Here is an 18,641-nt window from a genome sequence, read left to right on the forward strand (position 1 = left end):
TAGGATGCAAAATAAAATAATAAATTGGTCAAATAGTATCTCCTAAATTGAATGTGAATAGATGCATGAGATCATTTAATTCAATTACAGTTTGTTATGTTTAATATCTTTGCATATAAAATATCCAAATAGAAATATTATAAAAAATATTCTCATTAGACTTGAATATATGATTATGTTTTTTTATGGTTTATTTATATTGGACTCGTTATTTTTTACACTAAATTAACTCATTTAGTACAAAAATTAAAAACAAAAACTTAGATTAGATGGGGCACGTGGCATAAAATTAAACTCTAATTGAAATCCAATTTTAACATTGAATTAACTCACTTGACACAAAATTTTAAAAAATTAGATTAGATAGGACACGTGGTGCATAATTAGACTCTCATTGAATTTTTTCTCGGTTTTACTTATTAATATATATAAATATATATTGCTTAGAAACAACTATTAGTAGTGTGTTTGGAAATACTTATTTGCTTATTTATGGAAGATTGGTTAAAATATAATTTTGTATTTTGTATTTAAAAAGATTAAAATTTTAAAAACTATACATAAGTAATAAACTAAAAAAAAACTAAAAGAACAAAAAAAAAATATGGATTACAAATCCATTTGGACAAATCCACTATTGAATTATATCTTGTTCTTATATACCCATGCTTCTAGAATTTCTATAAAATTAACGATCAATAGTTATGTCATCAATATATTGTTTAAATTACAAGTTTTTGTAGTTTAAAATTATGCATAAAATATAAATTTATAGATCATATAATAAATAATATCCGATTGACACAAAATTTGACATGTGTATTAAGAGCACAAACAACATGTAATTCAACGGTTAGATTTTCAAAATATATAGTAATGTTTATTTATTGAGTAAGGTTGTAGTATTAGGTTACAACTAATTACGTAACTAAACTTTGTCCAAAAAATATTGTCAAAGGATTCAAGCTCGCTATGGTGCAAGTAAACTCTAGGAAAAGAAAGAAAGTAAAATCTTTTCCTAAATCATCTGGCCTGAGAAAACTTTTTTTTTTTTTTTTTTTCATTTTGAAATAAAAATATATTGGTAAACTTAGATAGAGTTCCTAGTGCAGTACATAAAGAATTCAGGTTCCTATTATATTCAACAACGTAGTTTTGGAAGGTATAAGTATAACTATACAAGAGGATATGCACTGGCCTTGAAAGTTGTACCTAAGTTTTTGAGCTTTAAATTTAATTGAGTTACTCAAGAAATCAGGAAGGGGAATAGTAATGAGCATTTAATAAAAGTTAAGAACTAGGATCACTTCCAAGAAGGGACATTTTTAATTCTTGCTTTAACTACGAATTAACTACATGATTCTGAACCAGTTTTCTTATGCTACGTGTCACTTATATTCTTGATAGTTCCTATTGAAGCAAATTAAGGCATCAATGTAAAGAGTGTTACACCATTCATCCTTATCCTTTTCTTCTGTCGTGCTTATGCATAATCCCAAACGCCATTAGGTAATCAAATATTCTTAATTGCAGACTAAACAAGTTTTTAAATTGTTATGATTCCCTGCATTCTCTGGTAAGAAATCATAAGCACAAGATAACGTCGTTCGTACTTTATTTGTTAATATAATAATGTGTTTGAATTTAAATAGAAAGCCAAAAAAAAAAAAAATGGAAAGCCTAGGAGTGTTTGGTACATGTTTTCAAACAACAATTTTTAGTTTTTAAATAATATTTCATATATTTTCACACACTTTTTTACTCACACGTATTTCTACACATATTTTCAAATAATAATTTTTAGTTTTTAAATGCATGTATCAAACCATGTTAACCTAAACGAATGTACCTAAGTTTTGGGTTTCATTTAAAATGCGTGAGAAGAATGACTTGCAACTTTTGCACACGAATCTCCCATCTCAGCCGCCTTATATCAGCAATTTTGATTCCTAGAAGTAAAACAACAAGAAAAAGGTAATGGAGAAGTACCATCCATTGCAAAACTTGCATAGCACGCATCCGATTATTAAAATGAGGAACAAATAAAAGTTCAATTTCCTTTATTCTGTTTTGAGTGAAATTTCAAGTTGAAGAATTCTTCTAGTCAGGCAAGGAATGAGAGTGGCCCCCTCATGTTAGCAGTGCTATGCTTAAGACAAAGTCTTATATATTATGTAAACAACTAGGTTGGAAGCTAATCTCTTGTTCTTTAATCCTTAATTCAACTCGACCGTGCATATGTGGTGCAGTTTTAACTTTCCCATTTGAAAAAAGCTGAAATTTACACAGGTCAAACTGATTTTTATAGTATCAACTTGTTTCAAACTCTATATATTTTGTGTTGAGCCTAATGCCAATGTCAAATGCCAGGTAATGAAGCAAAACGTGGAATTTAAGCATTCGGCGGAGTAGCTTTCACCTTGCGTCTTAGAAATTTTAGATTTATTCACAGAAATATCAACTCTTTGTTTTGATCAGTGTTTATATAGTGGCAGAGTTAATTTTGGATCACAGGAAGGATTTTACCTGTTAAAGTGGCCTTGCTGCTTTATAGTGTATTTTAGTCAGCTGAGGAGGTTTTAGAGGCTCAAGTGGAAGGTCCTAAAGCAAAGGAACAAGTCAAAATCTTGAATATGAAACCTGGGCGCGCGTGGTTTGCTTTTGCCGTCTACGGTTTTATGAAAGTTTGACAAAAGAGAACATAGAAAGCCAGAAAGACACCGAAAATGGAAATTTTGCGAAATGGCTGGACTTTTTGGAAAAGGGAGTCTTAGTAAGTCAATCTGTTTCCGTTTAGCGATTCACTGAATGACACCAATGGAGCATGGTATGTGTAATGAGAAGGCAGTCATAGAGAATTTGCCAAATTCTCAGCCACAAGGAATGAGCGGTACTTCATCAAATTCGGTTCAGTCAGAGACTATCATTGTAATAAAAGAAGAGACCAAGTATGTAAGCAAAGAAGATGAGAACTCAAATCCCAAGTCCGATACTTTGGAGACGAGTAAGGTATCTGGGGATGATCAGAAAGTAGAGTCTGTAGCACCAGATAGCCATTCCAGCATCATCGATATTAGAAGCACCTGTGATACAGTGAGTGGTGAATTGGTTAATGCTGAAACGGTTTGCAGAATATGTCATTTGAGTTCTGAACACCAGTCTAGAACTACAACTCTTATCGAGCTTGGTTGTGGCTGCAAAAATGAACTTGGTATTTCACATCCTCAGTGTGCTGAGGCCTGGTTTAGGAGTAAAGGGAATAGGTAAAATTACTAAAATTCTACTCTTCTTTGTTTCCTGTATAATTCTCTATGTTCATGCTTTTGCTTCAAAAACGAAATATACTTTGATGTTGCAGACCACTATCAGATATTTCGGGAACTAAGTTTTTTCCAGTATATATGTTCCCCCCCCCCCCCCCCCCCCCCCCACAAAAAGTCAAATCTCTTTGCAGCACTGAAGAAGAGATTTTATTTTATTCTTTTCCAAGCTCTCTATCCTTGTTTCTCTTGCTTAAAAGTATAAAAAGACAATAGCTTTATATGGTTCTAACGAAAACAGCTACCACTTTAGATTGCCACCTCTGAGCTCTACTTGCATGTCCTTTCTTCTATATTAGACCATGTCATATGTTAGTGATTTCCATTATGATGTGAATTTTGGGAAATAGGGCAAAGAGAAGTTCATCCACTTTGAAACATGTACTTCAATTGGGTGGTTTAGCATATCATTATTGATGCCACCTTCTTGTTTCTGCTATTTCATAGATTGTTGCAGCCCTTAAAGTTCCATACTTGTAGTAAAGTTAAAAACAGGTTAGTTTCCTGTTTGATAACTTCAGTGCTTCACTATGTTAAGTATACCCGTTCTAGGATAATTTGAGTTTACAGACTTAGATTACTCGAAAATTAAATCTGCAGACTTGCGCTTATAGCCCAAAAAGTAGACCTATGACTGTTTGTCACAATTCTGAAAAAATTATTATTTCCTGTTACAGAGTGAGAGCAGAGTCTGTGTGGTTGTATATTTAGATGGATGTCAAATTTATTTCCTAGGCTCCTAGGTAAGACTGCTTGAGATGTCTCTATCACCTTAAATCCCAGATAGTTCTCTGAAATGGATCATTTTGAATCGCATCCCCATCTCACTTTCTTCACAAGGATGGGTTGGTTGCGCATTCCTTGCATTTTCGATTGGCATCAGCACTATATTTGCCTCATTATTAGTTAATAGGCTACAAAGTGTGATATTTACAGTAGCGAAAAAGTCTAAGAACACAAAATTTTATACAACTTCTTGCCACAGCTATAATGTGACAACAGTATGGATGAAAGATATGTTGACATACTTTATAAATAAATTAAATAAAGAGAGAGAGAGATATGTTGACATGGCGTAACAAATTTCTCTAACCTCAGGAGAAGTGAGAAGGTCTCACGCCATTTATGCTTGAGACATATGTGATAGGAAAAGAGATCCATGCTGCTATGTTGTGTTGCTCTTTCTGTGTGTTTTTATTGGGAATACCGTGTGGTACTAGTACCATTTGTAAGTTTGAGCCTCATAAATCATGTTTAGAGTTCAGCCAGTATGTGTTTCTTATCAAACCAATGTTTCTCTTTCATGCAGAAAGTGTGAAATTTGTGGTGAGAGTGCAAAAAATGTAACAGGCATTGAGGAAAACACAGGAGTTGTGGTGGGGTGGACTGAGATGAGGATAATAGCTAGCGCCAGGAATTCCCATTCCTCAGACAATGATGGCTCATGTTTGAGAAGAAATCATTTCTGTGATTTCCTGTTGGCTTGCCTGGTTCTAGCCTTTATACTACCATGGTTCTTTTCTCGGAATTAATAGGCTCATGCCATTCTTTTTTCTTTTTTTTTTTCAAATTTATTGTTGAAAAAAAAAATGAATAAGATATTTATGCTTTTGAAAAAAGAAAAAGAAAAAAAAGAGGGTAGTATTAATTCCAAAGGCCTTGAAGAATTGTGAATTAAAATCCTTGTGTACAGTACTTGCAGCTTCTTACTGTAGTGCTACTTTGTGGATAAATTTCTTATGTACATGCCTATCAATTGCTTGAAGAATACGTTTTGTGTATTACATTTATTATGTTTTTTTTTATTAGTTCCATTTGGAGAATTTGCCTTCTAAAATGTAAATTTAAAACAGGTTTAATATGCTCTATTTTTTTTTTCCTGGGATAAATATATGCACTTTTAAGGAAATTTGTTTGAGCCTTGTTCGTTCTAGTCAATGACATAAATCAATCAGACAATGGTTGATGCAAAACTAGGGAGCTTGTACAAACTGCTGCAGCTTTAAGATTTCTTTAGCACTGTTTGGGGATTCAAACACACAGAAAGAGAGAGAGAGAGAGAGAGAAGAATATGATGGAATTGATAGAACAGAAAAGAATGGCATAGGGACCAACGCTACCTTCAATACCTAATTTTCATCCCAATATGAAGCTTATTGTGGCTTCTAGTTATACAGAGCTAGCTTCTTTCTTCTTATAACTAGCTGCATGGATCCTGGTTGAGTGATGGGTTGAAGAACATGGTGTATACCAATTTAATTGTGTATTCTTTTTTGATGAATATTTAATTGTGTGTTCTGCTAGAGGAATAAGTTTTCCTTCTCATGGAGCCAGATTGAATACCCCTTTTTCTTTAAGTTCCAACAATGTGCACGTCTTGTTGATTTACAAAGAACACAAATTTGATTATTTGATAGGCAGGAGTACAAATACTTTAAGTAGGACAGCCTGAAAATAGAAATGAAGAGCATTCTTGGCCAGTCAGTATGAATATAGGATCAAGGTATGCAAATCCCAATAACCTGAGAACATCCCCCCGCAATCACCTTCATCATATCCATGACCTTCATCATATCTTTATTCTCAAAATAAATGAATAACAGTATAACACCTTGATTTCGCATATAGAATGTTTTATCCTACAGTTGGCTATATTGGATAGCTTAGGTAACAGTAGTGTACATACTCTAGATCTCCCTTGATATAAACGAAATCATCAGTAATCTTAAAGTTGCTAGCATTGACTTTCTTACCACCAGCGTCACAGTGCATCTAAGCTTGATATCTTCTTTGGGTGTTAGCCAAGTCATCGTAACACTTCTAAGCTACTTCTAAGATGTCACTCCAACAATGCAACTAAGCTTTTTCATTGTGCCACGTTCAATTTGTCACCCAATGCAATTCCTCTTCCTAAATAAGACCTGCAATAAAAAGGTAGTAACCAATGCACAAAACTCCCACTTTTGTAAGATATGAGAGAGGTGAATAGGAGAGGCTGATTCCTGGACTCGAACACAAGACCTATTGCTTTTGGTGGAAGGCACTTGCCATCGCACCAATGCCCAACCTCTACCACAAGACCTGCAACAAATTGATAATTCTTAGTCCAATATTATATAGATTTTTTAAATGTCAACCAAAACATATTTATGGAATTATACTGGCAACATTGGAAGCAAGATCATTTTATTTGGGATAACCAGAGAGAGCCAGCTGAATTGCAACTGATATGGGTTTTCAACAGCACCAACTCCCATGAATGAGTTGCAACTTGCAAACCTAAAAAGCAAGCAGCTTATAGTAAACAACACCTTAAAAGAAGAGGAGAAAAAGTAAAGAAGAAAGTCCAAATGACATGTCTCCATTTCTAATCCCCAACACATGGCAGCAGGTCCCAAAGTCCGCCATTATTCCCTCACTAATCACTAGTGTTCCACCAATATCGCCCAATTATTGTCTAAGATCACATACCAAGACATAGACAAACAATCTGTTTCATATAGATGAACAAACATTGTCATGACTCATGAGTAACTGTATTAGTGTCAAATCCTATACTAGTTCACACTCTACATCCCAGAGGAAACCATTGAGCCTGCTAATACTGCCCGTTGGCCACCTTTTGGCACCCTAAGAAATATACCACACACACACACACACACACACACACACACACATGTATCCATTATTATTCAAGAGAATTTAAGGCTAATCCTAAAAACAGAGCAATCTGTCATCAAATTGAGATCTACTTCAACAGCTAGAATTCTTAGTAAATGTGCGTAGCTTCTATCAAGGGGAAATTTTGACAAAATTGGATGGGATTTAAGAATTTTGTTGGTAGTCCTTGCACAATCACATAATGGACCTTCAAATCAAACCTGTACACAATGAAAGCCGATTTCTTACCAAAGGGGTAACAGATCATCAATCTCTATGTCATTATATTTTCTTTTTGCTTTGGTTCTTGTAGATTCAGTCTTGTCATGAGGGAATATTGTATGAATAGGGGGTGGCTAACAATTTAACAGACAAAAGATCCTGTAAGTCAAAGAAGGAACAAATGAAAATTAACAATCCTGTAGTAGTTGGGGAGAGCAAAACCATTTTTCCTACTTTCCTTCCATAATAAACTTAATAAAGGAAAAAATGTTATTCAGAACAAACTTTTACGACATATTCTATGTTATGGTTTTCAACTAGAAGATATAAGTTTATCATACTGTTGAAAGGGGGGAAAGAAAAGGCAACTCCCAAATGCAAGACAATATGATAAAAGCATCGTCATTATAATTTTCTTGACATGTGAATGCTAAAATACTATAGGAAGGCTCAAGAGAGACCAGCCTATATAGAAAATAGTAATTACAGTGACAACTAGTGGGTATATTTTAACTTGTAAACAACAACATTTTACATTAACCAATGGAATCTATCAATTGGCCTTTGTTTATAGAGACCCCAAGAGAGACTAAATAACTGCATTACTCATTCTATCTCATGGAAGAAAACTATGTGGAAAGTTCTAGCCATAGCAAACAAAAAATTTATTTCACAATTCCTGACAGTGTACATGCTAGTTCCAAGAACAAATTGTTAAAGAATCCTCATTAATCAGCCATAATGTTAGGGTAAATTTCATTTTTTGACCCTCAAAAATGAGGCATGCATGATTTTGGTTCCTCAAGTTTCAAGTGCTTTATTTTAGTTCTTCAATTTTTGAAAGGGTAACAATTTTGGTCATTCCATTAACTATGCATCCAAATTTTGGTGCACCCACATCAGTAAAATTAAATGCAAAGTTGATGGCAGGACTAATTTGTTTTGCTTTTGAAATTTGAGGGACTAAAACAAAGCACTTGAAAAATTGAGGGACCAAATCATGCATGACCCAAATTTGAGGGATGGAAAATGCAATAATTTACTCTTATATTTATGTACAGAGAGAAAATGAGATAAATTATATGGCAATTTTTTTGGAAGCTCCATGGAACATCTTCAGACAACTAGGGGCTGTTTGGTAGTGTATTTAAACAACAGTTTTTAATGTTTAAACAACATTACATGTATTTCCACATACTTTTTCACTCACACTTATTTTTAAAAAATACAAACAACGTTACTAGAACAATATTACCAAACGGGCCCCTAATGTTTATAATGCATGTATCCCAATTATTGCTTTCCCATTTTTCAAACACGACTACCCAACTTTAAAGGTGTTAATAGCAAAGCCTGTTCCTAGCTTCCAATTTTGTGACTAGTCAGCTTTTCTAGGCAGAAGAAACAAGCAATAGTACTGGCCCTGCCCATTGCCTAATGAGTCTAATTAGTTAAAACAAAGTGTTGGTTGCATAGACACCCCATTTATGAAAACCTCAGTGGACCAAGGAGTCACAGGTTGATCTCTGTTTCTTCCAATAGAATGAAAGCCACCAAAAAAGGGACCCAAAAGAAGGTTCATGATAAATTGACAACCAGTGGACTGTGATCAACCCCCATCGCATGGAACCTTGAACAAAAAAAAAAAAAAACTAGAACAAAAAAGGATAAAGTGAATAAAACATTACCCATCAAAGTTGCAAGCAAGGCCAATGCCATTAAGTATTTTAGTGTGTACAAATTATATTTAATCAGACTATGATTTAATTTTTCAAAGCACCCGAATAAATTTACAGGGAGTAATATAACATTAGCTGCAGAATTACTTGTGATATTCTAACAAAAGGTGTTCTGTAAAGTCCTTGTCATGACACTAGGTCATATGAGTTAAACTAAAGTAATGTCATTTAAGCACCAATGTAGTAGGAGAAAGATTGATAATCTCAACAAAATACTCAATATTCCCCACAAATTTCTCCGTTAGCTTTCATTTCAAATTGTTAAAATCAAGCAAGAAAGCATACAGATGCCTATTAAAGGCACCCACATTGATATCTTATCTACAAATTTTCAGCAATGCATTTACTCAACCTAACTAGAGTAGCATCAAAACAGTTATATCTTTCCCATTGGACAAGGTTTCTGGATTTAGATATAAAGCAGGTTGTTGCACTTGCTCAATACTGTGATAATATTGATCTACTAGACACAATAGCAGGTCAAATTAAAAAAATGACAACTAAAGAAAAAAGAATGTCATAGATGAAACTCAGAATTCATGTACTAAGCTTATGACTTGCATGTAAGTTACAAACATATTGCCTGCAGAGTTTTTACTTTATTTTTTGGATAATGAGTCGGATTTATTATTGAAATAGGTTACACAAGCCCATGATGATGAGCATTCTGTAACCCAAAACATGTTTTTTTGACTCAATAAGAGCGAACAGCACAGACGCTGCTACCTTTTAATTTCCATTACATCCAGTCACCCCTTGACCTCCTAGGGAGATTGGAATAAATAAGATCTAAGTAAGAACTGACTTCCTCCAATTCCCAATCATGAAAACATCTTATGAAACCTCACATTCCAGAACTGATCATCCCCCTCCCTGGCAATCCAGGACTAAATGAACCGTAACATTCTGATCAGAGAACCAGCAGAGCAGGATACAACTCCTTCAAAGATTGACTCCCACATCACACATCATGCCAAAACCACAGACAATGGTCATCTCAAACCTCAAAAGAGACAAACTAGCAAAGTGCTCCAACCCGCCCTAACACTCCACAAGTTGCACCCATGACAAACCCTAACTAAACCCAAAGTCCAACCACCCCATTCCTCCCCATATTTTGTGGCAATAACCCATCTCCACTGATATATTCCCAATTCTCCCAAAAGTTTAAACTATTAGAAAATGGTGAATTTAATTACTTAACCATAATTCTAACACTCCCCTCCACATGTGGGCCTAAACTCCCCCTTATAAATGGGGCCCAACATGTGGGATTTTTATCATTTTAAATTGGAGATGGAGTGACGACAAGGATCGAACTCAAGATCTCCTGCTCCAATACCGTGATATATTACCAATTTTCCTCATAGCTTAAGCTATTAAGAAATGGTAAAGTTAATTGCTTAACCATAATTCTAACATCCACAAATGAGTTACTTCATTCCTAAATAGCCATAATCATTAAGTAAAAGTATTGTTCCTTTAACCTACTTGAAACACAAAAAGTTACAACAAAGGCAAGAACACCAAGAAGACAAACTTGAAATTTGTATCCCTCCATCACTACATGACTTTGCCGATAGATCATCCCAGTACAGAGTCCAATAGTTTTTTTTTTTTTTTTTAGAGATAATTACAATATGTTGCTAACTCCGCAACTTAAACCCTTACTAATCCCACAACTTGAACTCTTTCTCCCCAGACCCCCATACACTTTGTGCATAGAGAGGTGCCAATTCAGAAGAAAGGAACAACCACATTTTCTGAAAGCTTTGGAAAATATTTTAATTTATAGAATAGGAATTTGAATCTCTCCTCCTCACCCATAACAATGTCAAAAGATAATATCAATAATGAGTAAAAAATTAGGATAACAAATATAGGATAAAGAAACAATGATGTAGAATTTTTTTTAATAACATGCACATGCATAGATATATTTTCTAGGAAGACTGTCCAATTAGGCTTGTTAGGTTTATTCTTTTATGCAATAAAAAACCCTTTCAACAATTTAAGCTGATTAAACTAGGTCCTTTCTTTTGGGCCATAATATGAATATGAACAAAATCAATTTTATCATAAAGCTCTCCACTGTAACTAATAAAACAGAAAGTTCTTTTGAAAAAAAAAAAGATAAGTACTTATGTTCCACCAAGGAACATCTCAAGCACTTTTTTCACTAGATAACCGTAAGGAAGTATAGCAGCCATCAAAGCATAGGAAAAGAGGTTCACCTGTGAGTCCATCAACTTGAAGCAACTGCCACATCTAAAAGCTTCCCAGATGTGCCTAGTTTTCTTTGGATATGCCTAAAGTTATTTGGCAAAATCTTCCAATCATATGCATCACCAGATGGAAAGTTAGATATGAAATGTATGGACAGCAAAAACTATACTGAGTCACTGTCCATTAAATCAGATTGACTATGGTACTAATATGCTTCTCAGTATAAGGCTTATTAGTCCAAAACACTGGACACTTACAACCAGGGGATTCACATGGCAATTTCTTAGACCTTGATCCAAATAGGATAGCACTTATCCAAATAGGATAACACTTGAAAACATATGCAAATCATCAATGTAACAGACGAGCCGACCAAATTTTTGATTTAAGCTTCCTTGCTTCACTTGTATACCCCGAATTACAAAGACCGTCGAGGACAGCACGTTGGGTAGACTTGAGTATTTTCATGCCACCTTTTAAGCAAGACAGTAAAAGCTTGGATGCAGAACGGAATCTCCTTGCCCTACAAAGGTTGTGCACCAAGGATGTGTAGGTAAAAGAATCCTTAATCTCCATAGATTCAAACAATTTCATTGCACAATCAATCTGACCAGCTTTACACAACCCATCAATCATGCAGTTGAGGGCAACCAAGTTTGAATCAAAGCCCATAGTATTCATGTAACTCAAATGTTGTTGAGCCCCTTCAATATTACCGGCCTTGCACAATCCATCAATAATAATTGTGTGAGTATACCTGTCACATTCCAAACCCCTTTTCTCTATCTCATCCAACAAATTAAAGGCAGCTTCCAACTTACCTTCTTTACAATAAAGATTAATTAGGGTATTATAAGACACTAAATCAAGCACGATGCCATTCTTGATCATCTGCCCCATGCAATCATTTGCCTCGTTTATCTTGCCCATCTTAACTAAAGCACTAATGGCAGTGCAGTATGCAAAGCCATCAAACGTATGGCCTTCACTCTTCATCTCTGACAAGATCTCAAGCCCTAGTTTAAACTGCCTAGATTTAAAGCAGCGTTTCATAACTGTAGTATAAGTTATGCAATTTGGTTTAAGACCTGATTCCCCAAGTTCCTTGAGGACACTCCTTGCAGCCCCTAATCTGCCTGCCTTGCAAAGCCCGTCAATTAGAATATTATAAGTCTCTAATTTGGGGACAAATCCATGACGTTGTAAATTCCTAAATAAACCAAGGGCATTATGCATGTATCCATTTCTACAAAGGCCATTGATCATGATGTTAAATGTAGTTGGACAAGGAGAAAGATTGCTAAGTATGATATCCCGGAAAACCCTATAAGCTTCATCCGGTTTTCCTAATTTAAAGAAGCAATGCATCAAAGTGTTGTAACTCCATACATCAGGATGTATACCTGATTGAAGCATTTCTTCAAATATATCCAACGATTGTGATAATAGGCAATTCCTGGTGGCACCAGCTAACAAAGAATTGTATGTAATGACATCTGGACTTATACCAGCTTCTCTCATTCTAGGAAGAATAGTATAAGCTGCATCCATGCTGACAAAACGGCAATACGCATCAATCAGTGTGTTGTAAGTTACCACATCTGGGAGAACCCCTAATCTTATACCATCAATTATAACCGCTTCAGCCTTTTCCAATTGCCTGGATTTACAAAATCCAGCAATACTAATATTCAACAACCTAGTTGACAATCTACAGACCATTATTTACAACACCCCAGATAACTACCATTGAAACCTGCAAATCAGAAATAAGATGTATAAGTGAAATTCCATTACATATCTGATTTTTAAGTTCATAATATATCAGCCAAAGAATAAAAAAAAATCAGTCTCCAAATTCTTAAGCAAAATACTCCTCTTCCCCATGACTTCATAAGATTTTATCGCATTAACAAGCAGTTGGCGCAAAACTGAAGAAGTGCAAATAGTACTGCCCCAACTATATTTATATTAGAAAAACTGAATTCAGGACAAATATGCCAATATGTGTTCTCTACAAATTGCCAATAACCTTTAGTTTTAGGTCAAATGCCACATCCCAGTATTTCAAAAGGCGATATTGACGTAGGACAACCACACAATATTATGGGGAAAATTAAACAACAGAAAAACAAAGTATAAACCCCTAGGAGTCAGCACCAAGCAAAACTGGAGTCGGCACCAGTGTAAAAGAAACACACTTTTTTTCTTATTCTCAAAAACTGGAAAATAAAGGACGCTAGTGCTGCTAGGAAGAAAGAACTCAGATGGGACTATCAGGTTACCTCTAATATTGGGTTGATGGACTGGCTGTTTGTTGCAACAGTGGTGGTCTTGTGATGGCTGTGGGCGGCAGCTCTGGGATGAAAGGGTGAGATCGGCATTAATGAATTCTTGTGATACTGATCTGGTGGAGTGGGTTGGCTCTGCGGTACTCTGAGACAGAGGAGGAACTTGAACTGGCCGGGCTTGAAGAATTGGGAGCTTGGTTTCTATGGTGTTTTTTTGGTCTGGATTTTCTGTTTGGGTAGAAAATATGGATGTGGATGGATTTTGATTATGGTGATGTTGGTGTTGCAGAATTCAGTGGTGGCTGGTCTTTCTGGCAGTGGAAAACACAGTGGTCATTTTTATTTATTTATTTATTCTCTCTTTCTTTCTTTCTTTTGGTGGCAGATGTGGTTGGGATGTTTTTGTCAATGGTGGCGAGATGGTGGAGTTGGCAGGATTTTTGTGGGGTTTTCTAGTGGTGGTAAGAAGACAACAGTGATTGGAATTTCTAATGGGTTGGTTAACAGTGGCTTTGTGACGGTGGTTCAACAGATTTTTTTTTTCTTCTGGTTCTGGATTGACTGCAGTGGTCCTTCAAACAGATTGGTGTTTGCTCTGATACCAAAAATGATGCAATAGGATTGAAAGACTGGAAAATAAAGGGATACTAGTTGCTAATCCATGTGATGCACGGGTTTATGAATTATCACTTCTTTTAAGTAGTTTTGCTATGAACATGTGAGTTCCAGCTTATAGAACGTTTTAGAGTCCAGAATTTTTTTTTCTAGGTATAATAGCATCCATAAAATTGCTAGTAAGAAGCATTAAATAACTGAAACACTTGCACATGTAATATGGTTCAAACTAATACAAAGTTGGAACATCTGTGTTTGTAGTTTACTCTAATGAACGAATAATTAGAAAGCTGGTATTTCATTTTGAACTAAAGTTGATAGTAAATTTTCACCCTATAAAAAAAACACAAAACAAATAATTAGGAAAAAAAATGATCTTCAAAAGAGAATCACACATTTGAATCTTTATCTAAGTAGATAACTTGAAATTTCTCTTTGGATTCTCCTCTTGGTTTTGGTGCTTCCATTTGAACCATTCACTTTCACCTTTGATTGAAGATGGAAATTCCTACATACACTTTCTTTAGCTCTAGCTCTAAGACTCGCTCAGACACACACATATATACATATATAAATATTCAAACTAAATTGTATGCTTTTAAGATCTTAGGATCTAAGACATAAAAATCCATCTACAAAATATGCATGCAAATTTGTGTGTGTGTATATATACACACAAATTTTCTCACCCTAAACTCAAATGAAAATAATTAAAGATTCTAGAATCTTTAACTGCTTTTCCTATGATATAACCATAGCCCTCAAAACAACCTGGGTGCAAGTTACAACTACCTTGGTTGGGATTTCAAATGGTGTTATTTGGTAAGTTTCAATTTTCAGTGGTAAGTTTCAATTTTGAGTGAGACTTTTTGTCAAACACGTGGAGTACATATTCTAAATGGGAATGAAAAGAATGTTTTATAGCATGAAAACACCCAAAAATGCACCTAAATTAAGCACGCTACAATTGAACATTGACAGAAGTGAAGAAAAAACTTCAAAACAATCCATAACGAAATTTAAGAAACATTAGTTGAAGTTGAAAAAGCAATCCCTTGTACCTTTTCCCTTTATAGCAGCAACTTTAAAGTAATCAGGAAAGTAGACACATATTTTGTATTTGATTGTAACCCATTTAAATGAAAGAAATTTTATGTAACAATGATCATAGAGTTAGATATGACTGAAGCTAAATTCTTTACAACTTTGATCTTTCACAACAATTCACAACAGGGTATATCAATAGTTATAAAAGATGTTGTCTCTATAGAGAATCATCTAGAATGTCACTGTTATGCACACACAAACTGCTATTTAGCAATCCCTTTGCTAAAGTTTAGAGGATCAAATTACCTATCAAAAAAAAAGGTTTAGAGGATCAAATCTAGGCAAAGTAGAAAGCAAACATTGAATCTTTTGTTGAAGAGAAAACAAAATGGAGAAGATTCTAGGAAGGATTGTAACTTGGCAAATTAGTGCCAATTACTGATGCTACAGTCAAAGATTATAAAGATCACAACTCTTACGACATCAAAAGACTTGTCTTTGTCTCCCTCTCACACTCGGTGGTAGATTTTTTTTTTTTTTTTAACGAACAATAAGGATTTATTAACTGAGACCCAGCATCAAACACCTATCAGGCACTATAACTGAAATTTAGAAAACCCTAACTTTAAATTAAATGGATTAAATTTGGAATGAAAAGAATTTGGAGAATTACCAGAAAATAATAAATAGGGACAAGTGTCAATGTAAGACTGCAAAGCACAAAATAAAAGATTCTGAAAGTTAGATAGAGATTCAAATAACAATGAAGGAATTTGAGAGAGAGAATGGGTACCCACAGCAATAGAAGGGGAGGCGCTTGAAGGGGGGTGCGGGACTCTTTGGATTTGGCACTGCCCCAAAAGTTTCCCTACATATCTGATCAGCTCTACCTCTGATCGCTTACTTCTTTCTCATCTGAGTTTTGGATTTTGATTTTGGGAGAAGGAGAGGGTTTTGATTTTTGGGTTCTCGAGAAGAGAGAGGAGTTACAGGTTTTAGTTTTAGTTTTTAGAAGAGAATTGGGTTTTATTTTGGGTAGAAAGAGTTTTTTAAAATATATATATATATATATATATATTTGCTGATGTTGAAAATGTGGGAACTCCAAATCCTACGTGGCAAGCTCTAAAGAATTAAAAAAAAAAGTCAAATATTGGTCATAGTCTTCAGTTTTATAGTATATGTAGATATAGATGACCTAGGTGTCCGCAGCTTGGCTTGGAGTCGGCACCAAGTGGAAAAACCACTAGGAGTCAGCACCTAAGGCGGAACTAGAGTCAGCACCAAACCAAAGAGACTAAAATGTCATTTTTTCATTCATCAAAATATCAACTATCTCACAAAAGGAGTACAATAGTTTGCTTATAAAAGATTGCTAAACCCTAGTTCTAATTGACGTAGGAAACCCTAATTGCCTTGATTACAAAAATAACCTTCCAAATATTAAAAATACTAATAGCCTAGTAAACTACTAGGACCTAAAACATAAAAATACAATTGACTTGCAAACATAAATAATTTTAAAAGAAAACCTTCTTGCATCTCCCACATTAGATATCCAGGGAGTTGCCGGGGTTCAACTCCCCCCTCCCTTAATCTATACAAATCAATACAAAGCCATTTATTCATCCACAAACATAACAGGATTTCTTACAAATCCAGCTAAAGTTTTGGTTTTTTTTTTTTGATAAGTCAGTTTTGGCCCCAAGGGGAGGCAGAAGGGAAAAGCTAAAGTTATGGTATTTGAGAGTAACCCATTGGGATATGGTGCTAATCTACTGAAAATGCCACATTTTATTTTAAAAAGTAAAATAAAATAAAAGTAAGAAATTATGAAAAATGTGATAGGACTGTGAGCAGTCAGAGAGAGCTAATTGCTGATTTACTCAAAGAGAACTAAATGGATTAGATAGATATAATGCGATCATTAACAGTTGGATAAATCACTGAATCAATAATAACATTGTCCCCCCACTAATAACCATGCCTTGTGAAAGCCCCCAAAATAAATTACTTTGTTTGGCAGCTAGGGGAGACTGTTAATCAGCTCTGGAGTAACTACAAGGCCAAGTATGGCAACTAAGGGTTCCAGTTAAGTGCTTACTGAATTGAAAATCCTCCACCATCATAAGGTAAATAATTGTACTCCAATGATTGCTTTAAGTAGCTTTCCTGGAATGTTCACTTGAAGCCTACTAGATTGATCAACAATGAAGCATTCCATATACAAATTTACAAGTACATATGCAAGTTAAGAATCTATATTTTAGGCTAATCTGTTAGCTCACACTTGAATATGGCATTTCATAGGGTTACCCTGTATAAAGTTGTAAAAATCTAGACTCGGATGGTGTACTTTGTGTTTAGTGTCATTTAGGATTCCACCGCCAATCTTAGTTTCTTATTTTTTCCCCCCACAAGTCAGTAATAAAAAAACACATACATTCATTGGATTCTAACTTTTTCTTTAAAAAAAAAAAATCATATATAACTGAATCAACCAAAGCACTTTCAAATGTTCCATTCTGCATGTTTCTTTGACTCAGAACTGCAAGCAAATCCTACCCATTTGAAGAGCAGGCCATTCATCATGATAGCTTGCACGCGCACACACACCCAAAACAAGAAGAAGCTACTTTTATGCTCACGACGCTAATAACTCTAGGAGAACATGTGATGACAACAAGGGTTTGCTTCAAATAAAAAAAGGAAAAGTAATAATAATAATAATAATTTTACAAAAAATCTAAAATTAAAGAGCATCAATCATGGGAAAATTTTTAAAGCATTTCCAGAATCGAACCAAACGCAGCTTACATGAAAGCTGCATATTTTCTACCAAACAACCAATTTAAATTTAAATTTTTTTAAATCATAATAATGTTCACAAACACAAACACACAAGTAAAAGTTGTAAAAGTAAAATGGTTAGTAGCACTACCAACCTGCATATTCCCCAATCAGAAATGAAAACAGTACCAAGCCAGAAGTTGAAATGAAAACTGCAAAGCAGATTTCCCAGACATAGGTACTTGTTCAAAGATTTTGACCAACAGGAACTGCATAACAAAGAAGCAAAGTATAAATCATCAGACAATAATAATATTAATAATAATTTTAGAAGTGAACTGCAATGTGCTCTACAAGGCACATGAAATATAATTGAATGTGCACAGCATAATAAGACAAGACCCAGTTCTATACATGGTCTGAAAATGCAAGAAATAAAAAAGTAATGAAGGTTCAATCTTTAATGGGGAAGAATCTCACCCCCAAATCAGTCAGATTCCACAACCTTAATTCGTATCCCTTCGACTAATAAATCAAGATCGACGGAGAGAGAGAGAGAGACAGAGAGACACTGAACTGTATTCTTCTTTGTGTCTGTGACTTTCTTGGACACAGTTGTGGGCTTTCTAGGAAAAAAAAGAGCCCATTTTCAGCCCAATATGCGCACTTTTTTTATTATTATTGCTGCTACAGTGCTACTATTATTTTAGGTTCAGAAAATAAATGAAGAT

At 34.7% G+C, this 18,641-nt stretch overlaps 2 protein-coding genes across 6 annotated transcripts; one reads left to right on the plus strand and one right to left on the minus strand.

Moving 5' to 3' along the window:
- The first annotated feature begins 1,908 nt into the window (after positions 1-1,908).
- On the plus strand, positions 1,909-5,000 carry LOC115955529 (E3 ubiquitin-protein ligase MARCH8-like). Of its 2 annotated transcripts, none has more exons than XM_031073670.1 (3): positions 1,909-2,289; positions 2,371-3,263; positions 4,630-5,000. In XM_031073670.1, exons 2-3 carry the CDS (start codon positions 2,809-2,811, stop codon positions 4,850-4,852), a joined length of 678 nt encoding a protein of 225 aa, XP_030929530.1. In that variant the 5' UTR covers positions 1,909-2,289; positions 2,371-2,808; the 3' UTR covers positions 4,853-5,000. The 2 variants fall into 2 exon arrangements, with proteins under 2 accessions (XP_030929530.1, XP_030929531.1); XM_031073671.1 differs by having other exon boundaries at positions 1,974-2,186.
- Positions 5,001-5,704: 704 nt separating this feature from the next.
- Positions 5,705-18,496, minus strand: LOC115955528 (putative pentatricopeptide repeat-containing protein At4g17915). 4 transcript variants are annotated; one of them, XM_031073667.1, is made up of 5 exons: positions 18,391-18,496; positions 18,066-18,179; positions 11,176-12,923; positions 7,230-7,361; positions 5,705-6,401 (listed from the first exon to the last, which is right to left on the minus strand). In XM_031073667.1, the coding sequence occupies exon 3, from the start codon at positions 12,887-12,889 to the stop codon at positions 11,519-11,521; it is 1,371 nt and encodes a 456-aa protein (XP_030929527.1). In that variant the 5' UTR covers positions 12,890-12,923; positions 18,066-18,179; positions 18,391-18,496; the 3' UTR covers positions 5,705-6,401; positions 7,230-7,361; positions 11,176-11,518. The 4 variants fall into 4 exon arrangements, with proteins under 4 accessions (XP_030929527.1, XP_030929528.1, XP_030929529.1 ...); XM_031073668.1 differs by having other exon boundaries at positions 5,705-6,599; XM_031073669.1 differs by lacking the exon at positions 7,230-7,361.
- Between the last annotated feature and the right edge of the window lie 145 nt (positions 18,497-18,641).

Source organism: Quercus lobata, chromosome 8, assembly GCF_001633185.2.
Source record: "Quercus lobata isolate SW786 chromosome 8, ValleyOak3.0 Primary Assembly, whole genome shotgun sequence".
Taxonomy (NCBI): Eukaryota; Viridiplantae; Streptophyta; class Magnoliopsida; order Fagales; family Fagaceae; genus Quercus; species Quercus lobata.

What these genes read in the sequence shown, in the direction of transcription:
- LOC115955528 (XM_031073669.1), bottom strand. Translation starts at nt 12,889, where the DNA reads ATGGTCTGTAGATTGTCAACTAGGTTGTTGAATATTAGTATTGCTGGA.
- LOC115955529 (XM_031073670.1), top strand. Translation starts at nt 2,809, where the DNA reads ATGACACCAATGGAGCATGGTATGTGTAATGAGAAGGCAGTCATAGAG. An exon ending in TTTAGGAGTAAAGGGAATAG is followed by an intron (nt 3,264 to 4,629) that starts GTAAAATTACTA and finishes TCTTTCATGCAG; the next exon opens with AAAGTGTGAAATTTGTGGTG.